This window comes from Sporothrix schenckii, assembly GCF_000961545.1.
Source record: "Sporothrix schenckii 1099-18 chromosome Unknown Cont43, whole genome shotgun sequence".
Lineage (NCBI taxonomy): Eukaryota > Fungi > Ascomycota > Sordariomycetes > Ophiostomatales > Ophiostomataceae > Sporothrix > Sporothrix schenckii.
The window spans coordinates 2,161,604-2,173,524 of NW_015971144.1; the positions used below are offsets into that span (position 1 = coordinate 2,161,604).

At 60.1% G+C, this 11,921-nt stretch overlaps 5 protein-coding genes across 5 annotated transcripts; 1 reads left to right on the top strand and 4 right to left on the bottom strand.

Annotated features, from left to right (window-relative positions):
• Nucleotides 1-143: 143 nt before the first annotated feature.
• On the bottom strand, nucleotides 144-1,352 carry SPSK_02572 (elongator complex protein 5; the record flags this gene model as incomplete). The annotated part of the gene is made up of 1 exon (XM_016729441.1): nucleotides 144-1,352. One exon carries the CDS (start codon nucleotides 1,350-1,352, stop codon nucleotides 144-146), a length of 1,209 nt encoding a protein of 402 aa, XP_016589433.1.
• A 1,944-nt stretch (nucleotides 1,353-3,296) lies between these two features.
• Nucleotides 3,297-6,549, bottom strand: SPSK_02190 (uncharacterized protein; the record flags this gene model as incomplete). Its single annotated transcript, XM_016729065.1, has 2 exons — nucleotides 3,297-4,778; nucleotides 4,861-6,549. 2 exons carry the CDS (start codon nucleotides 6,547-6,549, stop codon nucleotides 3,297-3,299), a joined length of 3,171 nt encoding a protein of 1,056 aa, XP_016589434.1.
• Nucleotides 6,550-7,848: 1,299 nt separating this feature from the next.
• Nucleotides 7,849-8,511, top strand: SPSK_02758 (vesicle transport protein SEC22; the record flags this gene model as incomplete). Its single annotated transcript, XM_016729624.1, has 1 exon — nucleotides 7,849-8,511. The coding sequence occupies one exon, from the start codon at nucleotides 7,849-7,851 to the stop codon at nucleotides 8,509-8,511; it is 663 nt and encodes a 220-aa protein (XP_016589435.1).
• A 494-nt stretch (nucleotides 8,512-9,005) lies between these two features.
• On the bottom strand, nucleotides 9,006-10,793 carry SPSK_02383 (transcription initiation factor TFIID subunit 7; the record flags this gene model as incomplete). Its single annotated transcript, XM_016729255.1, has 1 exon — nucleotides 9,006-10,793. The coding sequence occupies one exon, from the start codon at nucleotides 10,791-10,793 to the stop codon at nucleotides 9,006-9,008; it is 1,788 nt and encodes a 595-aa protein (XP_016589436.1).
• A 151-nt stretch (nucleotides 10,794-10,944) lies between these two features.
• Nucleotides 10,945-11,495, bottom strand: SPSK_02788 (uncharacterized protein; the record flags this gene model as incomplete). The annotated part of the gene is made up of 2 exons (XM_016729653.1): nucleotides 10,945-11,257; nucleotides 11,356-11,495. The coding sequence occupies 2 exons, from the start codon at nucleotides 11,493-11,495 to the stop codon at nucleotides 10,945-10,947; spliced, it is 453 nt and encodes a 150-aa protein (XP_016589437.1).
• Between the last annotated feature and the right edge of the window lie 426 nt (nucleotides 11,496-11,921).

Here is an 11,921-nt window from a genome sequence, read left to right on the forward strand (position 1 = left end):
GTACATTTTGTAAAGGGGTTCTCTACAACCAGGCATTTTGCACAACTTGTATTCATTCATCTCGAAATGTGCGTACTGTCCTTTAATCTAATTGGGTATCTCTGCGTCTGTTTGCCATCTATCCTACACGGTGAGCATGCGTGTCATATCTCATCCTCTTCGTCGTCAAAGTCGTCCTCGCGGCCCATGTCGTACAGGATGCGGCCGCCCTCACCGGCGCCAATGTCGGTCTGGGCATCAAAGTAGGGCAGGACAATCCCCTCACGGTCACGGCGCTGCTTGTCGGTCAGGCCCAGGTTGAACGTGGATGTGGGCGCGTCCTCGTCGCCACTACCATCGTCCGGCCTGTCGTCCTCCCTTGGGTCGCGTGCGGCCGCAAACAACGGGTGGTCTGCCATGACTGTGATGTTGGCGCACGGTACCGCACCAGGCTGCCAGGGAAAGGCAATCTGGGCGGGGGCGGGGGCAGGAGCAGGTGTGGACGTCGCAGACGCCGGCCGTGCTGCCGGGACTGCCGCCTTCTTCTCCGTGCCCAGGACAACCACGTACTGCTCGACAACGGCGCGCCCGCTGCGCCGCCGCAGCTCCATCGTGACCAGCAGCCCCCGCCGATCCAGCGCCTCGGGCGTACCGCCAACCAAGTCCCGGCGTGTGCCGTACCGTAGCGCCGCATCGCTGTATCCGTACGGCCAGCCCTCGCCCTCGGCCCAGCCAAAGCGTGGCACTTCCTCGGCGCGGTCGCGGGCGCGTTTGCGCGCAACCTCTTCGTGCAGCGGCAGGACGCGCAGCACGGCGGTCGCCAGGTGGCACAGGATGCGGAAGGGGTGTGGCTTGCCCCGGTGCAGCGGCGAGGGGCCGCTCATTGTCGACGACGACGCGCCGACGCCGTCGGTGTGGTACAGCCCGACGACGGACGCCGCCGGCGACACCAGGCTCGACACAAAGGCGGCGGCCCGCAGCGGGTCCTGGCGGGCGATCTGGCACAGCGAGTCGACGACAACGAGCACCTTCTTGGGCCCGGCGGCCGACACCGCGGACACCGCGGCCAGAATCGCCTGGCGAAACACGTCGAGCGGCTGCCCGCGGCGCTCGACAAACACATCGACGTGCGGGGACCGGCGGCGCGGCGCCAGGTGGCTGGCGACGTAGACAATGGCCGTCTTGTCCGTCTTGGCCGCCGCGCCCGTCTTGGCCCGCAGCATCATCTCCTCGACGAGCGGCACGCCGGACTCGCGCACGGTGTCAAGCACCAGCGTCAGGGGACTCACGCCATCGCGCAGGCTGAGCAGCTTCTGCAGGAGGAGCACGCTGTACGACGACCGCGAGTGCGCGTGCGCCCGTGGCGTGGCCATCTGCGTGTGCGGCGAGAATAGGGTTTTGGGACAAGCTTGTGAAATGAACGTAGTTGTATGACTTTCGAATGGGTAGGACGTGGCAGGATGAAGGGATTGACTGTTATGAGTTACTTGAATGGTGGCCTACGACAAAATAGGCAGTTGCAGCCTTGTGAGTGTCTGGGGTAGGGCGATGGCCAAAATTCTGAGTGGTGTCACGTGATGTCACTTTGCCGACTATTTCCCCCCTTACCATGCGACTGTACCTCGATCATTGCTGTTGCTTGCATCGGTTACTGAAAGTCTGTAGGATATTTTGACAGGTCCATTAGTAGTATTTAATACCCTGGGTCGTGGTTGATGTGTATTGTAAGATCTGGAACTTGGCAGTTATTTTTCGTTTGCGGGCAGTCAACTCCGTATTTTTCGGTTTATTTATTTTACAAAAAATATCATAAACATAAAGAAAATCAGAGAGCCGTCCTAGAGAATGTATTGTAGTATTTCCCAAGACAAAATCATACTCTGTACGGTTTGACAGGACCGGTGTTCTTTCTCTGTTCGGAATATGCCAAGTAGTTTTAACTTTCGTCTATTGTTCAAATACTTCGACCGGCTATTATCATCACGGCAGCAGTAAGGTCATGTCACCACTTTGCCATCTTTCTGATTTTGCAGTTTTGCGGTTGTACAGTTTATTGTCACCTTCAACTCCCTCAATGTCGCTGTAGCTGCATTGCTCTTCCGTCGCAGCTCCCATGCAGTTGTTTATTTTCCTTCTACTTGCCGTTTCCAATATATGCGTTTGTTTCCAGCAGGCCAATCACAGAATACGTTTCCCGCCTGTTTCTGCCTTTCCGTATTCCTGTCTTCTTCGTTCCGAATCATGGCATACGAATACCACTATCCTATATTGCCCTATAGGTCTTATCAATATAGAGCATCCCCTCCCACTCTCTCCAACATTGCCGGCAGAGCGCGTCGATCGCCATCCTCCGTTATTTTGGGCCCCGACCAGATTGTTGTTTTCTTCATTTTGTCCAAATTACCGCTCTTGGCCAGCGCGGCACACGACAGTCCCATGGCCGATTCGACATTGAGAAGCAGAAAGACGCCTTGGCTCTACATGGCCAGAGTGGTGACGAGCTTCGCCAACGCTCGGACGTTGAAGGAATATGACTTTCTTGCCATTTTTGGCAGTTCTCCGCAGGGAACAGTGTGTGCCTTTCTTTATCATCGTGATTCTCAATTTGACTGTCTCATGTCTTTTCGATCGTTGATTTTTGGCTCATCACAGCGGTTCACCGTCTCAACCTAAATAGTACTCCTTATCTTCGAGCCTGGAATCCATCCCATTACTACTCTCGGGATATATCACCCCTCGTGATATCTGCCTCTCCCATCGCGGCGAGTCTGGCTTGCTCCGTTCCGCGTTTGTCTCCTGATCCAGTGTCCCTTGTCCAATTCCATTTGCACAATCTACAATCTACAAACTACAACCACTCCACTAAATCGTCTTTATCTCTCCATCACTTTGTCCCCTCTCCCCTCATTCTTCCTTTCTTGGCTTCTGAGCCCCGTTCCCTTACTATCTTTCCCCATTTTGTCTCGTCGTTTTGACGTGATAAAGCTGTGATCTCGCCCTCCATCCTTTCGGCCTCTCATCCCTTCCTTTTTACCCGGTGTCTTTGTTGGCGTTTCCACCGTCAGGAATAGAAGCAGTTCCAGGCAGCTGGGTTTGCCCGTCGTCTCGTCTTGCTTTCGCCCCTATCTTCTCATCTTCGCACTGTCATGGCCGTCCTCAGCGTCCTGCTCGGCAGTTTGGCTGCGGCCAGCGTCGTTGCCGGCGCACCTGCTTCATCATCAGCCTCGTCAGAGACACCGCACTATGGCAGCCACCACCGCAGCGGCAACCACGTGCTGGTGTCCCGTGCACCGGCGGTCGCTCTTGCCGAACACACGCTACCGCTCGTGCGCCATGTCCCGGGCGCACAGGGAAGGCGCGCCCGGCCACGGCCATGGCACAACCCCGATCGGGCGGTCTGGCCACTGCACGCGACATGGCACGAGGCAGTCGCGGCCGGCGGCAGTCCCAACGGGTCGAACGCGACAAACGGCACATCCACATCCACATCGACCACCAACTCCAGCTCGTCCACGCCCCCCGCCGCCATCAGCAGCGGCCTCGCCCCCTCGGCCAACCACGACATTGAGTACCTCACCAGCGTGGTCGCGGGCACCAACAACCTGTCGCTCGTCGTCGACACGGGCAGCAGCGACACGTGGTTTGTGCGGCAGGGGTTCTCGTGCATCGACCCGCAGTACCACGAGCCGACGCTGGTGGCGGCGTGCCGGTTTGGCCCCGAGTTCAAGGGCGACTTCCCGGGCGGCGCGATTGCCAACCAGCACCTGAGCGTGGCGTACGGGTCGGCCAACGGGCCGTTTATGCAGGGCGTGCTGGGCTACGCGGACCTGACGGTGGCCGGGCTGACGACGCGCAACCAGACGATTGGGCTGGGCACGCGCGGCTTCTGGGACGGCGACGGCATCTCGAGCGGGCTGCTGGGGCTGGGGCTTCCGGGCCTGACGAACGCGCTGCCGGGCGCCGTGAGCACGTCGCGCGCGGGCGACCTGGCGGACCAGCTGCGCACGCCCGTCGAGTACAGCCCGCTGGTGGCGACGATGGCGAGCAGCAGCAGCGGCAACAACGTGACGCAGTTCAGCCTGGCGCTGTCGCGCGACCCGCAGCAGTCGTTTCTGGCCTTTGGCGGCGCACCCGCGCACATTGCCGTCGACCCGGCGCTCGGCTGGGTCACCACGCCCATTGTCAAGACGGTGATGCGCAGCGTCAGCGCCAGCGGCAGCGCCAGCCGGCAAGCGCGCTACATGTACTACACCATCAGCATCGAGTCGCTCCAGTACAACAGCAGCCTCCTGCGGCGGAGCACCCTCACCATGGATCAGCAGCCGCTGCGCGACGTCCCCATCATCGTCGACAGCGGCACCACGCTCAACCTCTTCTCGTACGACGTCGCCCTCGCCATCAACCAGCTCTACACGCCGCGCGCCCAGTTCGACCCGGACCAGGGCGCCTGGATCGTGCGCTGCGACGCCACGCCGCCCAGCCTCGGCGTCCAGATTGGCGACAAGACCATCTGGACCGACCCCAAGAGCATGATCCTGCCGCCGCCGCCCGGCGCCGGCGTGGGCGAGAACCTGTGTCTGTCGGGCGTGGGCGCGCGCAGCGAGCTGCCGTACATCCTGGGGGACACGTTTATGCAGCAGCTCGTCACCGTCTTTGACGTGGCCAACAAGGAGATCAAGTTTGCCAAGCGGCTGGGCACGACGGCCGCGGCCGCTCCAAAGTCGGCATAGACGTAGGAAGGTCACGGGAATAGTGTAGAGTGTAGCTCGAATGCCATGTCGTCGTATCGGTTCATTACTCTGTCGTTATCTTGTTGTAAATAAACATCATAATTGCACCTCCCATTGCTTCCCTGCTCGCGTATTGGTATCATTCACCCACTTCGATGCTATCCTCCACTGGATCGTTATCCTTCGGGCCCTGCGACGCAGCCGCGACTCCAGTGCCCATGCTAGGCGTCATCCGTTTCCGGCTCCTCATGGGAACGTCGACGGCTTCGGTGGCATCAGCGCTGTCGATGTCGACGGAAACCTTGCGTTTGGCTGGTACGGAAGAGGCCTCCTCCACGCTGTCAATTGCCGTGTCCACTCTAGCCTGCTTCTGCCTTTGTAAACTTTTGTTGGACGTGTCTGTCTCAGTAGTCGTTTTGGGTTTGACTGGCTGCGCCTCATCTCCGTCGAGCACGTTGCTTGTTCTTGCTTCGATGGCAGCGGCGGCGGCAGCGACAAAGTCGCCGTCACCTGCCTTGGCCTCGTCTGCTTTCGACGCCCGCCGGCCTCGTTTCAGCGACGTGCTGGGCACGACGTTTGCCTCGTCCACCTTCTTTGCCCTGTGCGCCTCCGGCCGCAGCTCGTCCGGCACCGTGACACCCCAGCTGCTCTCAAACGAGTCGAGCACATACGCATCAAACAATCCCGTGGACCGCATCGCGTGCGCCTCAAACGCCTCCTCCAGCCACTGCTTGTTGTAGAACCCGGCCGCCAGGTCCGACCGGTACCGCGCACAGTCGTGCCGGAAATTGTTGTCGTTTTCCAGAGCGGCCACGTCGGGGCGGGCCAGCTCCGGCGTGTCTCGATCCAGAACAACGGCGCCCGGCGGAAGACGCGCCAGCACCCCCCGCTTCTCGTCCGCGTCGAGGACGTCCCATGCCTCTGGCTGGCACAGCAGTGTCCGCAAATCAAACTGGGTGAGTGGCGAGCGCGTGTTGGCGAGCACAAAGTCCGTCTGCCAACGAGCAGCTGCCTGTTTGCGGCGGCGCATCACAGCCACAGCGGCGGAGGCCGATGTCGAGGGGGCGGCCTTGTTGGTCTTGGCCGTCTCGTCTTTGGCTTTGGCAGGTGTCCGTGTCCTGGTCGTCACCTTGGCCGACGGCGGCGACGGCTCGTCGCCATAGTGCTTTTGGACGACACGCCGGCCCGAACGTGTTGTCGTGACCGCGGGCACGGCGGGCACGTCTGGTTCGGTAGCTGCAGGCTGTTGTGTGTCATGGTCCCCCGTCTTGGTGCTGTTCTCTTCAGCCACAACTGTGGACTGCTTGCTCGTCGCCTTTCTCGGCGTCCTGGCGGGCGTCTTGGTCTCGCTCTTTGATCTTGCCCGGCTTCGCTGGACTGGAGCTTCCTCCGACTCTTCTTTGTCTTCTGGCTCTGCCTTCCCTTGACTCTGTTTGCTTTCCCTCTTCTGCACCCGCTTCGCTTTCGGCACCGGTAAAAGTGCCTTTACGACAGCAAACGCGTTGGCCGTGTACGGCGGTGACGAGTGGATCTCTTCTGTAGCAATGGTCGCGACGTCTGGCTCGCTGGCAGCCACATCGATCAAATCGTGAACTGGTTCACCAATTGGCTCATCGTGTTCTCGGTCGACCTGCACGACGATCTCGGCCCCTGGAGGCGAATCCGCTCGTGGTGATGTCAGGATGAAATCTACCTCGGACAACGCTTCGTCGGGATCAATAGAGGGAGGGCGGTCAATCTTGTGATTATGATCGGCATCTTGACCCGGGTCCCTGTCGCTCTCGTAGCCGCAGATTATACTGGATGCCGGCGGCGAGGAGAGAGGCGATGAGTAGTCCATAGCGAGGACGTTGTAGCTTGTGCGTCAATAGAGACGCCAAAGCAGGCGGAGTGTAGCGGTGCTTGGCCTCAATAAGCCATGGCCACGACAACGATGCAATGATGAGATGAACACTGTCAAGATGGAGATCACTATGCATAAGGTGGTAGTGCGTAGACGTCACGAAGAATACACTCAAGAACAAAAATATAACGACGAATGCACAGCGAGAGAATGGACTATCGTGGTGAATGTGGAGAGAAGTGAATTGACAATGTTGCGATGTCTGTGTTTGCTGCATCGAGCTATTTAGATCATTTGTGGAGTGGGAGCTCCAAGACAAGGCTGACGTAGTGCAGAGTGTTTGGTGGGGGCCACTGAACCGCTGTAAAACGAAATTGAAACCCTTGGGAAAAAAGCTACAGCAGCTGCTTAGGGCAGAGGGCAAAAAAATTGGTAGCTTCTCTTTGTATAGCGTGTCATCCTTAGTGCAGGGGCCATGCTAATCTTCTCTGTCTGGAATGAATTGTCAGTAAATTGTTGCGCTAGTCGCGAATCGAATTCGGGAGCTGTGGAGAACAAACTTACATCGTTTCAAATTGACCAAATGCCCGAAGGCAAGTAAAAGCCCTCTTTGTCTGGTTTATATAGCCCAGCCCAAAGTCCCAACTGGGTCACGTGTGCCCACATCTGCAATGTACCCACGTTCTGCCCGTCCAGTTGTAAGAAGTTGCACGCCATAAAATCGCGAAAAATTCGAATGCACCTTTTCCCTCTGTTGTGTTTCTCTTCTTTTACTTGTGGTCCTGATATGTCGACTGGGTCGAACTCTTCACTCGAGCTGCTTTACACCTAACGTACCGAGCGCCCTGATTGGCTAGCCTCGTGGAGAAAAGTGGAGAGCTGGCCCGTTTAGGACAGCGCTGCCAATCTCCACGCCAGCGATCGAAAGGGGCAGCCGCGCTCTTGTCCTGCCTTGCAAGACAAAACTTTTAAAAAAGGAAGCAACGACGGCCGAAAAAGGAGGCAAGGAGGCATCGCCAACGAAACCAGTTGAACGTCACATCAACGCAGACGTCTACCCACACACCACATCCCTGTAACCTGCGACTCGCACTCGCCACAGTTTCCAACACCACCTAGGCAGACGCCGTCGTCCAAGACACGTCACCTGGATCGACTCCGACGACAGCCTTTGCAATCCCGATTGTTGCTGCCCAGTTGTCGGGTTTCTTGTCGATTTTTTTTTTCTTTTCTTTTTTTTCCCCCCCTCGTCCTCCTCTCTTCCTCTCTTCCGACTCTCCTCCTCCACACATCGCCATGATCCACTCGACACAGATCGCCCGCCTCGACGGGCTCATGCTCTGCGCGTCCGTCGACGACGAGAGCAACAACACGGCCTCTGCGGCCCTCGCCGAAGTCAAGTCGCAGGTCAAGCTGATCTTGCGCCGCCTCAACCGCAACGCCGAGCCCCAGGCCTCCATCGAGGTCTCGGCGCACCCCTTTGCCATCCACTACACCATCGCCGACGACGTCGTGTACCTGTGCGTCTGCGACCGCGCCTACCCTCGCAAGCTCGCCTTCACCTACCTCGCCGACATTGCCCGCGAGTTTGCCAGCACGTACCCCGTCGCGCAGCGCACCAGCCCGACGCTGCGGCCGTATGCGTTTATGGAGTTTGACACGTTCATCCAGCGCACCAAGCAGACGTACGGCGACGCCCGCGCCGCCCAGAACCTCGACAAGCTCAACGACGAGCTGCGCGACGTCACGCAGGTCATGACCAAGAACATTGAGGACCTGCTGTACCGCGGCGACTCGCTCGAGCGCATGGGCGAGCTGAGCAGCCGCCTGCGCGACGACAGCAAAAAGTACCGCCGCGCCGCCGTGCGCATCAACTGGGAGCTGATGCTGAAGCAGTACGGGCCCTTTGCGGGGCTGGCCTTCTTCATCCTGTTTTTCCTTTGGTGGCGGTTTTTCTAAGTGCCGATGGAGGGTGGACAGGAGAGAGGACAAGAGCTTGAAACGAATGGAACAAGACAAAAAAAGGGCAAGAAAACCCGAGCGGCGGCGAGCGAGCTTGAGCATTTTGGCGTTTTGGGATTTTGCAGTCTTTTTCCTGTGTGTATTTGAGCTCTTTATTTTGCTCCGTGAATATGTATACATTGTGTTTATGGTTTATGTCGCACGCTGGGTTAGACGGGTAGCTTTGTACAAATACGCAGAGTTGTACACTCGAGTTATAGACGATGGATACATACAGTGCCTGCAAGTGATGATCTGATGTATGATATTGATCCATTTACAACGTGTGCCCGGCACAAAGGCAGAAAAAAACGCCAAAAACGGTGCACCTGCTCCCAAACGCCGCTCATTTATTGACACGTCCTGACAAGCATGCAGTAAACGCCGGGCCGTTGCGCGGGCCTTGCAATCCAAATACAACCACGAGGGGAGGACGAACCAACGACGGCTCACTACTCTTCCTCGTCAATCTCGCCAATGGACGCCTGCTTGAGCCGCAGCTCCGACAAGACACGCTTGCGCGTCCCCTCGATGCGCTTCCGCAGCAGCGCGTTGGTCGTGGCCGCCAGCTGTGCCTCGAGCGTGGCCAGGCTCTTCTTGAGGTCGTTGATGTCCTCGCGCACGCCCTTGGCCTGCTCGGCCCGTGCCTGCTCGTCCTCGTCGAGGTCGTCGTCGTCGTCGTCGTCCTCATCGTCGTCGTCTCCGTCTGCGTCTCCGTCACCGCCAGCCTCGCCTTCCGACGCTGGCGTGGGCGCGTCGCCTTGGGCTGCCGCGGCGGCCACAACCGCATGTTGTGGTTGTCCTGCTGCACTGCCATCCGCGGCGCCCGCGCCAACACCCGCGCCGGCCGTCTTGTCGTCATCGTCCTCCTCCATAAACTCGGCCATGAGCTCGGCCTCGTCAATCTCGCCGTCGGCGTCCGCCTCGCCGTGCGGGCCGCCGTGCCCTTGCTGCTGCCTGCCAAAGTAGTCCTCGTCGACCTCGCCGTACGCGTCGTCCTCGCCTTCGGCATCCTCCTCGCCCATCTCCATCTCGGCGTCCTCCTCCTCGTCTCCGTCCTCGTCCTCGTCGGCCGTCCGCCCGTCGTCAAAGAGCTCCCACTTGGTCTCGGCGGCCAGGCGGTCCTCGTTCAGCAGCCGCTGCAGCTCGGCCTCCTTGTCCTTGATTTCCTTTTTGGACAGGCGCTTCCGGAAGCGCCGGTGGATGCAGTCGTGCATCGGCGGCGTCAGGCCGTGCGGCCAGCGGTAGTCTTTGCCGACCATGGCCGGCAGCGGTGCGCTCTTAGCCTCCGCCTCGCCCGCCACAGGCGCATACACCAGCAGCATCTGGCAGATGTCGGCGCTCTTCATAAAGTTGCGCTTGTCCCACGTCTTCATGCCCTCCGTAATGGTCGGTAGGTCCACCAGCACGCCCACAAAGTGCCTGCGCTGCACCGTCACGAGCGCCCGCCGCTCCGCCCCCGGCAGCCACTTCATGTCGAACTCGGCGCCGCCGTCCTTGGCCGGCACGCCAATCTTGCGCTCCTCCACCATGCGCCGCAGGTAGTCGCACTGCTCGCCGGGGAGCATGCGCAGCACAAACGCCTCCTCAATCAGCGGGTCCATCTCGCGGTCCTCCTCCTCCGAGTCGTAGCCCTCGCCTTTGCTGTGCGGCGGCGCCTCCTTGGCCGCCGGCTTGAGCACGATGCTCGCCGTGCGCGACAGCGTCGACTTTTTCAGAATCAGCTTGGGCCGCTTCGGCGGGTGCGCGTGCGCCCCGCCACTCTGGCTGCTGCTGCTGCCGTTCGGCAACGCCCGGCGCGCCGGTTTGGCCGCCGCCGCCACCGGCCGGCCCTCGTCGTCGCTCTCGTCAAAGTCGTGTGCGCGCTTCTTCGCCGACGGCTTCGAGATGCGGCCTTTTTGCGTCGTCACTGTCGCGGGCGTCGTGGGCGTCGCGGCTGTGCTGGGCGTCGGGGGGACGGCGATGCCCGGGGTGGTTGTGGATGTGGTCGGCGTGGCCGTAGCTGCAAGAGGGGCGCCGGTCGAGGGGGGCGCCCCGTCGGTGTGGACAGCCGGGGTCGGTGGTTGTGAGCGCTTCAGCACAATCCGCATGCCACCGCCACCAGGCGTCGCTGGTGGCGGTGACATGGCCGAGGGCGTCGCGACGATCGGGTTGGCCGCGATGGGAGAGGCTGCGCTGGGCATCCGCAGCTTGAGCGTGACGGGCCGCGACGGTTTCGCGGGTGGTGGTGGTGATGCCATGTTGGCTGCGTTATGGTGCATGTACTACTCTGACAGAAGAGTGCTCCTCGTGCCGGGAGGCGTGCGTATCAATGTAGAAAGAGGCGTCACGGCGTGGCAGAGTGGCAAACGAAAAGAGGCTGAAGAGAAAGAGAAGCCTGAAGACGAGAGGCTAGCGGCCGTCGCGAGGGCCCGCCATCCGACGCGGCTCCCAGTCGAATGAATGTCTATTGGTGACGTGTCGTAGTCGTCGGTACGTCGGCCGTGCGTAGTCTCGTCGCCGTCGTCGGTGGTTTCGCGATGATGCTGAGCAGGAGACAAAGCGACGATGTTCGTTTTCGGCTGACGAGGCAATAGCGGCGTTACAGTGCTGCTCGTCAGGTGCTTTCGCGGTTCGTAGTGCGCTACACGTAAAACTACAGGTAGAAGTGGGTCCCACAATAAGTGGGTCGCCTGCGTGCTCGCTTTCGGGGCTCTTTCCGTTACTTTTAGGAAAGTCAGCTGTAGCTCTCACCAAACTTTACGTTCCATCTTCAACCGCCACCATTCACGACAAACACCGTGCTCTCACCCCGACGCCTACCCCACGCGCTCTCCTCGCTTCTCGCGTCTCTCGTAACGCTGGTGCACACGATCCGACGACCTTGTTCCTCTGCGTGATGGGCGGCGGCGCATTCTGGTGACGGCGGTGGACGACACAAGACGACACACGACGACATCCATTCCGAGAGAAACACGCAATTCCCTCCTCACAAACGACAGCGACCTTGGCCATGACACACCAACTCCCCTTCTTCCACAGCCTGCTGCGCCCGTGCGTGCTCCAGATCCTCCGCGCGCAGGGCTACCATGCCGCCCGCCCGTCGGTCGTCGACGCCCTCACCGACCTCGCCGCGCGCTACTTGACGCTGCTCTGCGAGTCCACGGCCCACCACACCGCCCACAACAGCACCGAGCTGACGGGGCTCGTGCCCTCGCTCGTCGACGTGCGGCTCGCGCTCGAGGATTGCGGCGCGCTGGCGGGCGGCCAGAGCGTCTCCAACGACGACCCGCGCGGCGTCGACGAGTTTGCGGACTGGTTTGTGTCCGGGCCGCGCCACCGCGAGATTCGGCGCGTGGCGCTGGACGGCGACGACGACGAAAACACCG